At 39.4% G+C, this 12,665-nt stretch overlaps 1 protein-coding gene across 1 annotated transcript; it reads left to right on the forward strand.

Moving 5' to 3' along the window:
- The first annotated feature begins 680 nt into the window (after positions 1–680).
- LOC149821859 (uncharacterized) lies at positions 681–10,935 on the forward strand. Its single transcript, XM_089981505.1, has 14 exons — positions 681–845; positions 2,652–2,746; positions 3,054–3,121; positions 3,214–3,252; positions 5,578–5,678; positions 6,020–6,132; positions 6,832–6,931; positions 7,031–7,177; positions 8,112–8,172; positions 8,254–8,351; positions 8,610–8,752; positions 9,262–9,345; positions 9,646–9,735; positions 10,601–10,935. The coding sequence occupies exons 1-14, from the start codon at positions 774–776 to the stop codon at positions 10,656–10,658; spliced, it is 1,269 nt and encodes a 422-aa protein (XP_089837631.1). The 5' UTR covers positions 681–773; the 3' UTR covers positions 10,659–10,935.
- Positions 10,936–12,665: the final 1,730 nt, after the last annotated feature.

A 12,665-nucleotide genomic window follows, 5' to 3' on the forward strand; every position in this document is an offset into this window, starting at 1 on the left:
CCGTTTGAACAGGGGATGAAGGGCATGAAACAAGAATGGAGGTGAGGATGAAGGTTAAAATCTATCTCTGTGCGGGGATGGAGGTGGGAATGAACTTATGCTTTCCTCCACCCTGCCCCATCTCCATCTCAATCCCCGCCTTTCCTCGCCCCACCCTGCCCCCAATTCTTTAAGGAATGACTATAAACCGAGGGGAAACGGGCTCAAACAGTGATGGAGGCAGGGGTGGAGGTTAAAATTCATCCCCGTGCTGAAATGAATGCGGGGATGAAGGTTCAGATTTTGAAACGGGACGGGAGTGGAGACCTTGTCCTCCGCCCCAGCCCCGGTCCACTGCCATCCTTGTGCCTAACCCCACCTTGCTTTTTAAAAACCTAAAGTATATAACCACCAACCAATGAGGACTTCCTGTGGTTAGGTTGCGAGTTCAAAACCCAATGATACGGGGTCTGCCTAACCTGATTGCTTTTCAGAGGAAAAAATATACGGCCACCAACCTTGGGAAGCGAGCAGTAGGTCAAGATGAACACGTCATCGTAATGAACGGCCAAGATTTAAAGGACCTCCGAAAGGCGCGAAGGGCGGCCGTTCACGCCACCTTCATTCATCAGCCCCGCCAAACCCTCTACTATAAATACCGTCCTTTCTCTTCTCCCTTCCTTTTTGTAGGTTTCACGAGTTGCTTCTTCTTCTTATTTGTTATTCCTTTATTATTATTATTTTTATCTTGCTGCCGTTTTTCCTCCGTCTCTGGTTCTCTGGACGTGCGGGAAATGGCGACGTCTACGATGCTCCGATTTGCGTCCGTTTCCGATTCGAGATCCCACGCCGTGGCCTCGCTCAAGGTAAAACAAATTATCGTCGCTTTCTTTTCTGTTAATGAATCTCACAGGCACGCGCACGCCGTACGTATCTTACCGGTTTCCGGCGAATACGGCGCCGGGTGATGCCGGGCATGATCCTCGCGACCGTACACAAGTATTTTCCATGCATTTAGGTGTATTATATTTTTCGGTGCCGTCGGATCTTGGATTGGCCGGAAACCGGTAGGTTAAACGGTAAGGTTGCACCGGCCGTGATATGAGAGAGAGAGAGTCGTAATTCATCCTCTTTTCCTTCTTTTCTTAATGAAACTGTGGCTTTTGGTGATTCAATGTAGCGTTCAGTTAATGTTCGGAGTTATCCGTCTTCTTCCTCGTTGTTTTCAATATTTGCTTCGTTTCCGAAAGGATCCGCGCTGATTTTTTGTTTGGATTCATGAGATCTACCTAGAATTCTTATTTCCTGCTTATTTGATGATGTTTTTCTCTTTTTTGGGTTTGTTTTTGTCATATTTCTGGGCTTTGGTGCCTTATTGCGAGTTTCCGAGGTGGTTTTTGGGCTCTCCTACATTTTGCGAGCTAATCCCGAACTATCCTGCATTTCGTAGATATCTTTCCTGATTATGTACGGGCTTCAGCGTGCTTGATCAGGTTTTGAGATAAGTTCGGGAGGATCTTTTTCGTTTATTGGGATAATCCTGAGCTTTGCTTGGAAGATATTTTCTCTCAATTCTCGAGTTAAATTTGTGATTTCATCATTTTCCAGGTTTTCCATGTCTATGTGCTTGCTTTTGTAGATTGATTTTATCCTGTGTTTGCTTTCTTTTTCTTTTGAAAGGCAAGCTGGGGTTAGGCAGCCCCCCACCAGTTACACAACATACCATTGGGTTTTGAACTTGCAACGTCCCAACACTAACAGCTCCTACCAAACAAGCGGAGCCCCCACCAATTTTGTATTTGCTTTCATTTGAAGAGATTTTGTAGCGTTCTCAAAAACTGTTTTGTATTCTTTTTAATGTATATTGTGCTTATTCGTGTGATTTTTTCATGCATTTCTTTTTTTAGGTTTTTCCATTTTAGATGATCTTTTAGCACCATTTTTTGGCTTTGCGAGACTGATGTGTTTTTTCTTTTTTAGTCATAGTTGTTTTTTCCTGTTTGCATGATCTCTCGAGATTGTTTTGTAGTTTTGTATTTGTTTTTTTTTATGAATTTCTGATTTTAGATGTGTTCCTATCATGTTTTACTCTGATTTTGTGAGATTCATGGGTTTCCCTCTCAAAGTAGTGCTTTGGGACTTTGGGTTGGCTAGTATTTTCCTGTTGTATTTTGTGAGACGATCTATTTGCCGTAATTTTCCTAGTACGTTTATATTTCAATTCTTGGTCCCTTTTTCCCCTTTTTCAATTTGCATATATGTATAATTTTGAAGTTATTCAAGGTAGTTCTTCATTCATGTCAGATCTTAGGGAAATTGTTGGGTTTATGTTCTTATGCTTCTGTATTGAAGTATTTTCCCTTCTCTATTGAAGTTTTGGTTACTTATCCTTTGGTCAAATTTAGGTGCATCTATTTTTGGTGCATTTCTGTATGTAGTCTAGTCAACTAGTTGTGGCTGAGCTGAAATAAGAAAACTAACTGTTCAAAACAAGCGAATCAGGCCCTTGGTGTAACATTTGTGTCACTCACCTGCCCATCTAAGAGCAGTTGATTGCATGGTCCACAGACTATGAACCTTCAGTGCTGAGTTAACTGTCTTCTGATCAATGATTTCAATTCGAGTGTTTTGAATGCATTTCTAATAGATTGTCAAAGTTTCATGTTTGACAGGTGTCTTGCTTTAAGAAGCTTGGGCCGCAGCATGTGAGACTCCGAGATAACTTCTTGGGCTACTCTGATCATTTTGGTAGTGCTGCCTCAATACAGTAAGTGCTTCATGTCATATATATGTATCAGCAAAATAAAGTGGTTACTGAAGATATTCTTGTCGTCAGATTAATCTGTTGACAGAAAAGAAAATATATATTTTTCTTTAGTCTGATCTGTGTTCCATAGGTTGCATTTGATAGATATGATATCTTTGTTTTTTGTGTTTCTCTTTAATATTCAAACTCTTGCAAATTGTTCACCTGTTCAATATAATTTCAGTTGAGATAAGGAGCCCATAATGGTGATTTAATCTGTATTATGATGGGAGAAAACTTATTAGACTGTATGAATTCTGCTGTTTAGGTTCCATCATTCTGAGAGTTTGCAACCTGTAAGAGCTACAGCCACTGAGATGCCTCCAAACTTTAGCAGTAAGCGAAAAAACAAATTATTCTTTTTTTCTTACAGGTCAAGTTTAAGAAGAGTTTGTTTAAACTGTTGTTTTATTTTATTATTTTCTTAGGTTCTGCAAACCGTGGAAATGTGAGAATTGGAATTAATGGTATGGAAGCTTTGCTAATGTCTCTCAGTAACTTGCCAGTGCCACTCTTTTGTACAATTTAGTTATTTTTTGCTTTTGGACTTTTAAAGTTTTAAACTGGTTCTGCTCTGCTTCTCTTATTGTTAACTTAAACCCATGGCAAAATATGTATTTTCTTTATTCTGGCTGAATTTGCTCTCTTTGTGGAATATATGCTTATGTAATGTCCTATTTTTTTCAGAATTGTGATCGGTGGGTCAAATATTGTAGTGTTTTCTAGCATTTAATAGTTTATCTTGTTTATTCAAGAGAATCATGTTCGATATGAGTTGACTGGAGGGCTTTGGTAAAAAGATAAAAGCATTTAAAATTGACTAAGGTTCATTTGTGAAACTTTTGGTGCATGGTTTCATTTTGCAATAACTTCATGGATGGATAGTAAAACAAATATTGAATTACTTGCTTCCATGTATGAAAGCACAAACATTGGGTGTTAGTTTGTTATCAGTACCAGTGATTTTAAAAGATATCTAGTTGGAAAAACTTTAAGGTGGATCATGAGAAGAAATCTAGTAGGAATCAAGGGGATGGTCAGGTACTTGTTGCGGCAAATGCATCCTTGATGAGATTCAAAAAACTTAAATCTTCGGTCTGGTAGACACAAAGAAGCATGTCAGGTGACATTGATGCATTCAGAATCAGAATTTGTTAAGGACCACCTCTAGCGATTGCAGATCTATGTCACTCGTACATGCCATATGACCCAACGTGCCCGTGTCGACACATCCGGACATGGGTGTGGGTACCGGGTGCAGCACGAGTATGTTTTGGGTCTGTTCGGATCGGGTCCATCTAAGACCCAAATCTGATACCAAGTTCTTTTCAGTTTGACACTCGGTAGGAAGGAAGAAGAGGAAGGAAAAAGAGAAGATGAGGAAGAAGGAAAAGAAAAAGAGGAATAAGACGAGGAGGAGAAGAGGAAGAAGGAAAAGAAGTGGAAGAGAAGAAGAGCAGGAGCTATGTCACATGGGTGCGGGGATACGGGTACGGAGGGTACAACACAACAATTTCAAAAAATATGGGTACACGGCTATATTTGTCTGGATCTAAATACAATCCAGACCCAAACTATTTCCTCTCTCTATAAGAGAGAGGAAAGAGTTTGGGTCTGGATCCACATACGATCCAGACCCAAACTCTTTCCTCTTTCTTTCTCTCTTATATCTCTTATAAAAGGGAAAATAAAAGGGGAAGGTGAGCCCTTCCCTTTTTTTGCTCTCTCTCTCTCTCTCTCGGATTGTTGCAGGAAGAAGAAGAATAAGACTGTGCAAAGTTGCAAACTTATGTTGGAGAAATTAAGGGCAAAATGGCAAAGAAAGGAAAAAATGCCATCCGAAAACTGGAGTTCGGAGGAGGAGGGTGTAGTGGGGGGGGGCAGCTAGGGTGTAAACATTTCCAAGCTGTGTTTAAGTGGATCCTTTTTATATTCGGGCAGAGTGCAGATGCGTGCACCGCAAATGTTGTTATCAATGAGTAAAGTCTCACTACTCATGCATTCTGAGTAAATGTGACTGCACATATGTATTAATCATGGTTCATTTATTTTATGACGTAGTTCATTAAAATATATTTTAAATAAGGATTAAGAAAATGAATGGTTTAGATTGCACCAAAATGTAACTATAAAAAGAATGGCTTTTCACATCCAAATTAAATAAAAAACATGTTTTACTCTAAATGAACTATGATAAACCTGTCGATTTTCTTGAAATGCATGAGTTGGTGATGTTCCACTTCCACCATTGATACAAATGTGCATCGGCATTTTATATATATATATATATATATATATATATATATACACACACACACACACGAGAGCTGAACATGTTAGGCCCTCTTTTCTCATTCTGGCCCATTAGGGCCCACAGTTTGAAGTGTTTTATGATAGATCTGAACCGTGTGTTTAGCACACTTGATTTAGTAGGAATTGACTATTTGATCATGTTTTTTCGACAAAAAAATGTATTTTTATGAGCTGAAAAATTGATGCCTTCATAGCCATTGATTTTGGATCACCGGAAAAACCTGTATACAGGTCAGATTCCGGTGATCCAAAAGCTGGTTCCCAGTAAACAAAACCTATAGATCACATTTGCGGTGTTAGATATAAGAAAAAATGCCAAAAACTATGCTTTTTGAAGGGACCTAATGGGGCAGAACGAGCACACACACACACACACACACATATATATATATATATATAATGTTTTCTCAATTTCATCTGCCTTCATCCTCTAATATTAGAGCATTCTTGTATGATAATGTTCATGACCCATTCTTTAGGTTTTGGTCGCATTGGAAGGTTGGTGTTGCGTGTGGCTGTAGAAGGGCATGGTGTTGAAGTTGTAGCAGTGAATGACCCTTTCACTGATGCCAAGTATATGGTAACCTCTCTCTCTCTCTCCATGTTTCAGCTGTAGTCTCTATTTACGGGTGGTATAATATCAGATGTTGATTTGATAATTTCTGTGCCATGCATGAGTTAGTTGATGAGAACAAATTAGTGAAATAATGGAGAAGATAATAAAAACACATAATAGTCCCTCTTTGTGCATGTGTACACGTGTTCTTGTGGCCTTGTAGGTCAATGTAATTTGTATGTCTGCCATTTCGTTGAAGTTACTGTGTGGTGTTTTTGTTCACTTTTGTATATTTCTTGTTATTTTTCTGTTGTTTTCAGATTTATAAACAATGATGATTTATGTTTCCCTGATTTCTATTGAAGGCTTACATGCTTAAGTATGATTCAACACATGGGAGGTTCAAAGGAACTGTTAAGGTCCTAGATGATTCAACCTTGGTGGTCAATGGCAGGAAGATAATTGTCACTAAGGAAAGGTTATTTGCATAAATTCTCTCTCTCTCTCTCTCTCTCATGTGATGCTTATAATGCTAGCAATTTGTTGCACTATCCTCTGTGGTGATTTTGAAGCCAATGGGTTTTTTAAATCTGCCTGCTTTTTTCCTTCCAGTCAAAATTTGGATAACATAGGTCTTACACTACCAGCTTGAAATGTCATAGTTCATCTTATCCAAACTTATATATTTGTGGTTATCCATGTCTTATGACTTGGTGATTCTTCATTAGTGAAATACTGGTGCTCTTAAGGCCTTGTTTGGAAACTAGCCGTCAGAGGTAGCCGGAGTAGGAAGTGGGGAATACCCAGCGCCAAAGTTGTTTGGGATAGATGCAGTTGTAGGAAATAATGGAACTGAAGTGGGAAGTGGGGACTCCAGTTTCATGTTTCGCTTCCCACCTGGATGAGGTGGTATTTACCAAGTACTGCACCAGTTCCCACACACTGCTCCAACCACCTTCCCAATGCTCTTCCAGTTATATTTTCAGCTGCACTAGTGGAAGTGGTAAATCCCCAGCTGAACCGTTTCACTTATCCCAAACAACCATGTGAATTTGCTATAACCACAAATTTTGGGGATTTGGTATCTGCATCCTTAGCTGCCACCAACTGGCATTTTCCAAACAGGGCCTAAAGATCTATTATGTTAATCTCATTATTTGTTGAATGCTGCTTGCAGAGACCCAGCAGTGATACCATGGGGTATCCATGGAGTTAATTATGTAATTGAGTCTTCTGGAGTTTTCACTACAATTGAGAAGGCTTCTGCACATATAAAGGTAATGAAGAAGAGCTTGGAATGATCTTGAAATTTGTAAAAAACTCTGTTAGTACCATGTAAACATTCACTCATCTCTTTAACTTATTTCTGCTAATAGGCTGGTGCACAGAAGGTAGTGATATCTGCTCCATCAGCTGATGCCCCAATGTTTGTAGTGGGTGTAAACGAACACAGTTACAAACCCGAAATGAATGTTGTCTCCAATGCAAGTTGTACAACAAATTGTTTGGCTCCTCTTGCCAAGGTATGTCCTTTTTATATTTTATTTCAGATACACATGCAATGATGTCTGTCTGCATCCTAGGGCTTTCAGTTGATCAAGTTTCAATGAGCCAACCTGATTCCGAACTAAATTATTAGACATATCCCAGCAAAGGTCTAAACCAGGCCTAGATGCAGACTGAGAATCTATGGTTCTGCAAGGTCCCAAGTGCTAGCTGGTCTCATGCCTGGATTTTGCATTTATAGACTAGACTTAGATCTGACTGGCTTCTTGTTGAGTCTTCAGCCTTATAAAGTAACTCTTTTTTCAAATCATTAGGGGTTTACCCAATTAAGCTGGGTATGTTTCTTACTGCCATCGGTGGACCTGCCTATGCAAAGTCCTTTTGCATTTGTATCCATACCTGGATTCTTTGAGGTTATTTCTGGATCCAGTTTCATCTGAGTCCATTTTAAGTCTGGATGGCATATGTTCAGATCATAGTCACCCGTATCGTTAAAGGTAAGGCAAGAGTATTTCTCAGAGAGATTTTCAAAAGTTGATAAATCTTGGGAATATCTTGTGAGTTTAAAAAAATGAAAAAAATATATAAATAACAACAAAAAAGCTAAGAAAATAATAAGTTTTGCATTATTTTTCTTTCAAAAATATAAAGAAACATGTTTTAAAGGTTTTAAAATATAAAAGAAACAAAAAATAGGAAATGCAAAATAAAAAAAAATGAGTTTTTCCCAAAAATATTGCGATATTTTGTATTCGGGAAATTTTGCAAATATCACGAGATATTACCTTTAATATCGACTACCTTAAAATATCGGTATTTCTTGCGATATTTTCAAAATATCACCAATATCGGTGACATTGGTTCAGATCATGCATGTCTCAATGCATCCATACACGCAGATAGTTTTCATGAGACTGCTAAATGCAAATTTCCATTGGTAATTATTTGTAGGTTGTGCATGAGGAGTTTGGCATTATTGAAGGCCTCATGACTACTGTGCATGCAACAACTGGTTAGTTGGTTGTTCTCTCGACATGTCGGTTCATTCTTATTTCTGAGTCTCTGACTAATATGTTTAGTTTTCCTGGATCAGCCACTCAGAAGACTGTAGATGGTCCTTCAAGGAAGGATTGGCGAGGAGGGCGTGGAGCTGGGCAGAATATCATTCCGAGTTCCACTGGTGCTGCAAAGGTATCCACATCTCTCAGCTTCTCATGAACAGTCCCAACGGTAGTACCATAATGTTCATTCATCAAACTGTTTTTGCACTTTGTTTGTTGATCAGTCAATTTGTCTATAGCTGAAGCTTGACATTTTGAGTCCTACATGCTAACTACATTCATCTTTGCTACTTGTTTCTTATAAATTCCTACTATGTTTGGTGTCTTTGTGCAGCTGATGTCTGTCATATACTTGCAGTAACATATTTTGCTTTGTTACCTTTCTCAGGCTGTTGGAAAAGTGCTTCCAGAGCTTAATGGGAGGCTTACAGGCATGGCCTTCCGTGTTCCCACGCCCAATGTTTCTGTTGTGGATCTTACTTGTCGGTTGGAGAGACCAACCTCGTATGAAGATGTAAAAGCAGCAATAAGGTCACTCTGAATGTCAATTTCTCTTTCATCCTTTTGCTGATCGGCCAAGCATGCACACAAAAGCAGCAAAACTATAAAATATTCAACACACTTATGGAGCTGCATGCACCCATGGAGATATATTGATGAAAACTTTTAAATGAGCATACTGGTTCTCTTAAACACCAGATACATTGGCTCTCTGTAGGAACAAAATGAATTTTTGAATTGAGCAAGACTGGGTCTCTTGAATATGACACGTTTGAGCTCTCTATAGGAACAAAATTACCTTGTGTTTTCATCAAAAACTCTTTTCGGAAGTCAATAGTCTCACTTTTGTTTTATGCATGCTATAAATTTTGGTAGGCAGCTCAAGGCGTTTATTTTATTTGCAAAACTTCATCTTGGGACCTGTTTTCAGATAAAACGCTGTATTACCTTTTGGTTTCTTTCTATTTCAGGGATGATTTTTATGATGTACAACGTAATGAATTCTCTGAAATGACTGCTAATAAATTGTAATGAAGCAGGGCTGCTTCAGAAGGTCCCCTCAAAGGCATCCTTGGATACACGGATGAGGATGTTGTCTCCAATGATTTTGTGGGTGACTCAAGGTGACTCTTTAATACCAGATCAACCTTTAATTATGTTTGAATTTTAGTTGTCTGTTACTCTAATGTACATTATTGGGGGTCTTGCGGAATGCCTATCACTAATAGCAAATCTCCATTCATTAGAGTACCTGTAAGCCTGTAACTGCTGCTACTGTGTAAAAAACATCTTTAAAATGATAAAAATCTCTTGTAGGCCAGAGGAAAGCCGTGCTTATGCACATGCAAGTGCTCATTGGCATTCTGTAGGCCTGTTAGGATGTGAAAACTGTGAAACGCTTGATATGTTGATATTGTTGTCAGGTCAAGTATCTTTGATGCAAAGGCAGGGATTGGTTTGAGTGCATCATTTATGAAGCTTGTGTCGTGGTATGACAACGAGTGGGGCTACAGGTACCATTCTGGAATTCTTATCAAATTACTTGTGTGTCCTGACTTCCACAAACCTTTCATGGTGGTGTGTCTGAACCCTGGGAATAAAATAAAAGGGGGCTCCTGTCTTACTGGAAGGTTTCCTCTTTCCCAGCAGAGAGCGATCTGTTGTTTGTCATGTGGGAAGTATAATGAATTAGGCTCCATGGGCACAAATCTTAAATCTCTGTGATCAGTCACTCACCCCCCATTGCCACTTGGATGGGTGTTTGGAATGGTTCATGTTCTTATGAGATCCATTCTTCTGCTGTCGTATTCTCAAGAAAATTGTTCCGTTGTTTCGAATGTTGCATCCCTCACTTTTCCACTATTCCTGTGTCAAACGAAAATATGCACACCTAAAAACTCTTTTTTCTTAAAAGAAGGCTCTCAGCATGGGCTTGGTTTCATATAGGCTCCATTATCGACTGTAACCCCTACTAAGTATGGTGGTAAATGCCTGTCCTTTGTCTCGTCCATACTGTACCATTTCCAATACGTATCATGGAAAATTTTTGGTCCACCTTGTCATCTTGGGTGCTCATGATTAAGGGAGTGGCTTTTAGTATACAAAGGCAAGGACTTGCAGATGTCGTGGAACAGCAGTTGATTATAGCTTATCCCGGAAATGGATGGTGCTTAATGTGGAGGTTGGTTGGTGTTTTGAGGTAGAACGTACTTGCAAAACTCCCCAACTCATGTGCCTTACCAGGTCTAAAAGAGAACACATCAGCACTGTGTTGTCTATGGTGTGTGTGATTCGTGATGTGCATTCGTTTTGATATCGCAAAAATACCTATTGGCTTGATATCTGCTACTTATTTATTTTATTTCTCTTTGACTTCAGCAACCGAGTCATTGATCTGGTTGAGCACATGGCCTTGGTCGCGTCGTCAAGTGACTAAGTCTTTGCATATGGGGACTTCAGCCGTGGTAGAGCAGTTTTGACAGTGAGGCAATTTTGGTGCTTTACCAGTGAGAAAAGATTCATTGTAAGGGAGGACTAAAGTAACAAATAATGGGTAATAGATTGGCGTTATGCTTATTGCAGATTTTTGTTAATTGACTGTCCTTCGGTTATCCACTCTTCCGTCTTTTTTTCTGTAGTTTCTTGTAATGGTGAATGAGCTTTGTCTAAGAAATATATGACCATTGGGTGAGTGGCTGCAGATGCCAAAGAAATGCCCCTAAGATCAAATGCTTTCCGTGGAAGATACCAAAGAAATGCATCCTTAACGTATGGATTATGATCCAATGTATGGTTTTCAGCTGTGAAGGTGCACAGACACTTGTGTTCGAAGCATGATTTGGGAAGAGGCTAGAGGTTGGTGCAGGTGAGGGTTGCTTCCGTCTTTTCTGTAGTTTGTTCCTGGCGCTTCAACCTACTAGAAATGTGAATGCTAGGGATGGCAGTAGATTGGGAACAAGGTCTCCACTCCACCCCCGCCCCTTCTCAAAATTTTGCCCTCCATCCCTTCATGGATTTTGATTTTAACTTCCATGCCCGGTTCATTATCCATTTTCTCCATCCTCTGTCCAAATGAGGTGAGGCAGCTTGAGGCCCCATTTTTTCTGGTCCTTTCGCCTTTGACCGTTGGGAGAGGAGAAAAATGGGAGCTCGAGCAGCTCCTTAGAGGAAGGAGAATAATGAGAGAAATGTTAGGATTAGGAATATATATGTTTTTATGACTTTTATAATATGTACAAGAGTATAATAGTAATTTCCTTAACAGGGCACGGGGTGAGGTGGGGTGGGGGCAAGAGTAACTACATCCTCACACAGGTTTTGAGTTTAACCTCCATCCTCGGTCCATTCTCCGTTTCATGACTTTCAATCCATGGTCCATTCTCCGTTTTATGTCTTTCATTCCCAATCCAAATGGGACAAGTTGGGGCTCCATTTCCCTGGTCCACTGCCATCCCTACCAGAGAGAGATTTTTTTCAAATAGGGAAGAGAAAACATGGGAGTAACTTTTTTAATTTATAATCTCAATTTTCAAAATAGGAACCTAGATAAGGGTACAAGTGGTGAAAGTGGAGAATGGGGAGTGGGAAATAAAAAAAACGAGGGAAGGTTGGGAGTAGGGGTCAGGCAGGCCTGGACCTGTTTAGAGCTTGGCCCAGAGATGCCCTGACATGTTTACTAATGGGCCGGGTTTTGCCTTAAGAACTGCTCATGGCCCGGCCCATTGGTCCAATGGGCCAATGTGAAGTGAGCCTGGCTCAAACCCAACTAATTAGTGCAACTAATTAGGTAAATAATTAACAATTTCTTGTGTACCCAACTAATTATCTTTTTAGTTTTCATAAAATTAATGCATTTAATTAGGTAAATAATAATAGTTATCAAGTTACTTATTTTTTATATTATTAATACTTAATAAATAGCTCAGGCTCATCGGGCGCACGGGTCAGCCCGGTAACCTGCAGGCCAACCGGACCTGGCCCACATATATAATGGACTGGGTTTTAGCTCGGTAGTAGTTGGGAGTGAGAGCTCTTTATTTTATTAGTTGTAATTTAGGGCTTTGTTGAAATGATTGCTATTATGTCATTCTATAAAAAAAAAATCATGGTTGAAGAAACGAAGTTTGCAAATGATTGAGCTCACTTTGTAGGCCAGGTCTTATGTTAGTGCATAAAGAAGCTTTGTTAGGAGTAATGACGCTTTCAATTCTATGTAAGATATAGGGCTGCAAATTGATCAGATATGGTCGAATATCTTATCCGAGTCTGGCATGTTTTTTCTGGACATGGAACTTTTAAGATCTGAATGTACGTTTTAATCGGATTCGAATCTGTTCAATCGGATTACTTATGTTTCGTCAAATATCTTATCCCAGGCTAACATGTTTTTTTTTCTGAACAAGGATCCTTTAAGTAAGATCCCAATGTCCATTTGGATCAGATT

This window comes from Nuphar pumila, chromosome 11 (genome assembly GCF_984573655.1).
Source record: "Nuphar pumila chromosome 11, dmNupPumi1.hap1.1, whole genome shotgun sequence".
In the NCBI taxonomy this organism is placed as follows: Eukaryota; Viridiplantae; Streptophyta; class Magnoliopsida; order Nymphaeales; family Nymphaeaceae; genus Nuphar; species Nuphar pumila.

Coding starts and splice junctions, on each gene's coding strand:
- LOC149821859 (XM_089981505.1), top strand. CDS start 774: ATGGCGACGTCTACGATGCTCCGATTTGCGTCCGTTTCCGATTCGAGA. Junction 3,122..3,213: donor GATGCCTCCAAACTTTAGCA/GTAAGCGAAAAA, acceptor TTATTTTCTTAG/GTTCTGCAAACCGTGGAAAT. Junction 3,253..5,577: donor TGTGAGAATTGGAATTAATG/GTATGGAAGCTT, acceptor CCCATTCTTTAG/GTTTTGGTCGCATTGGAAGG.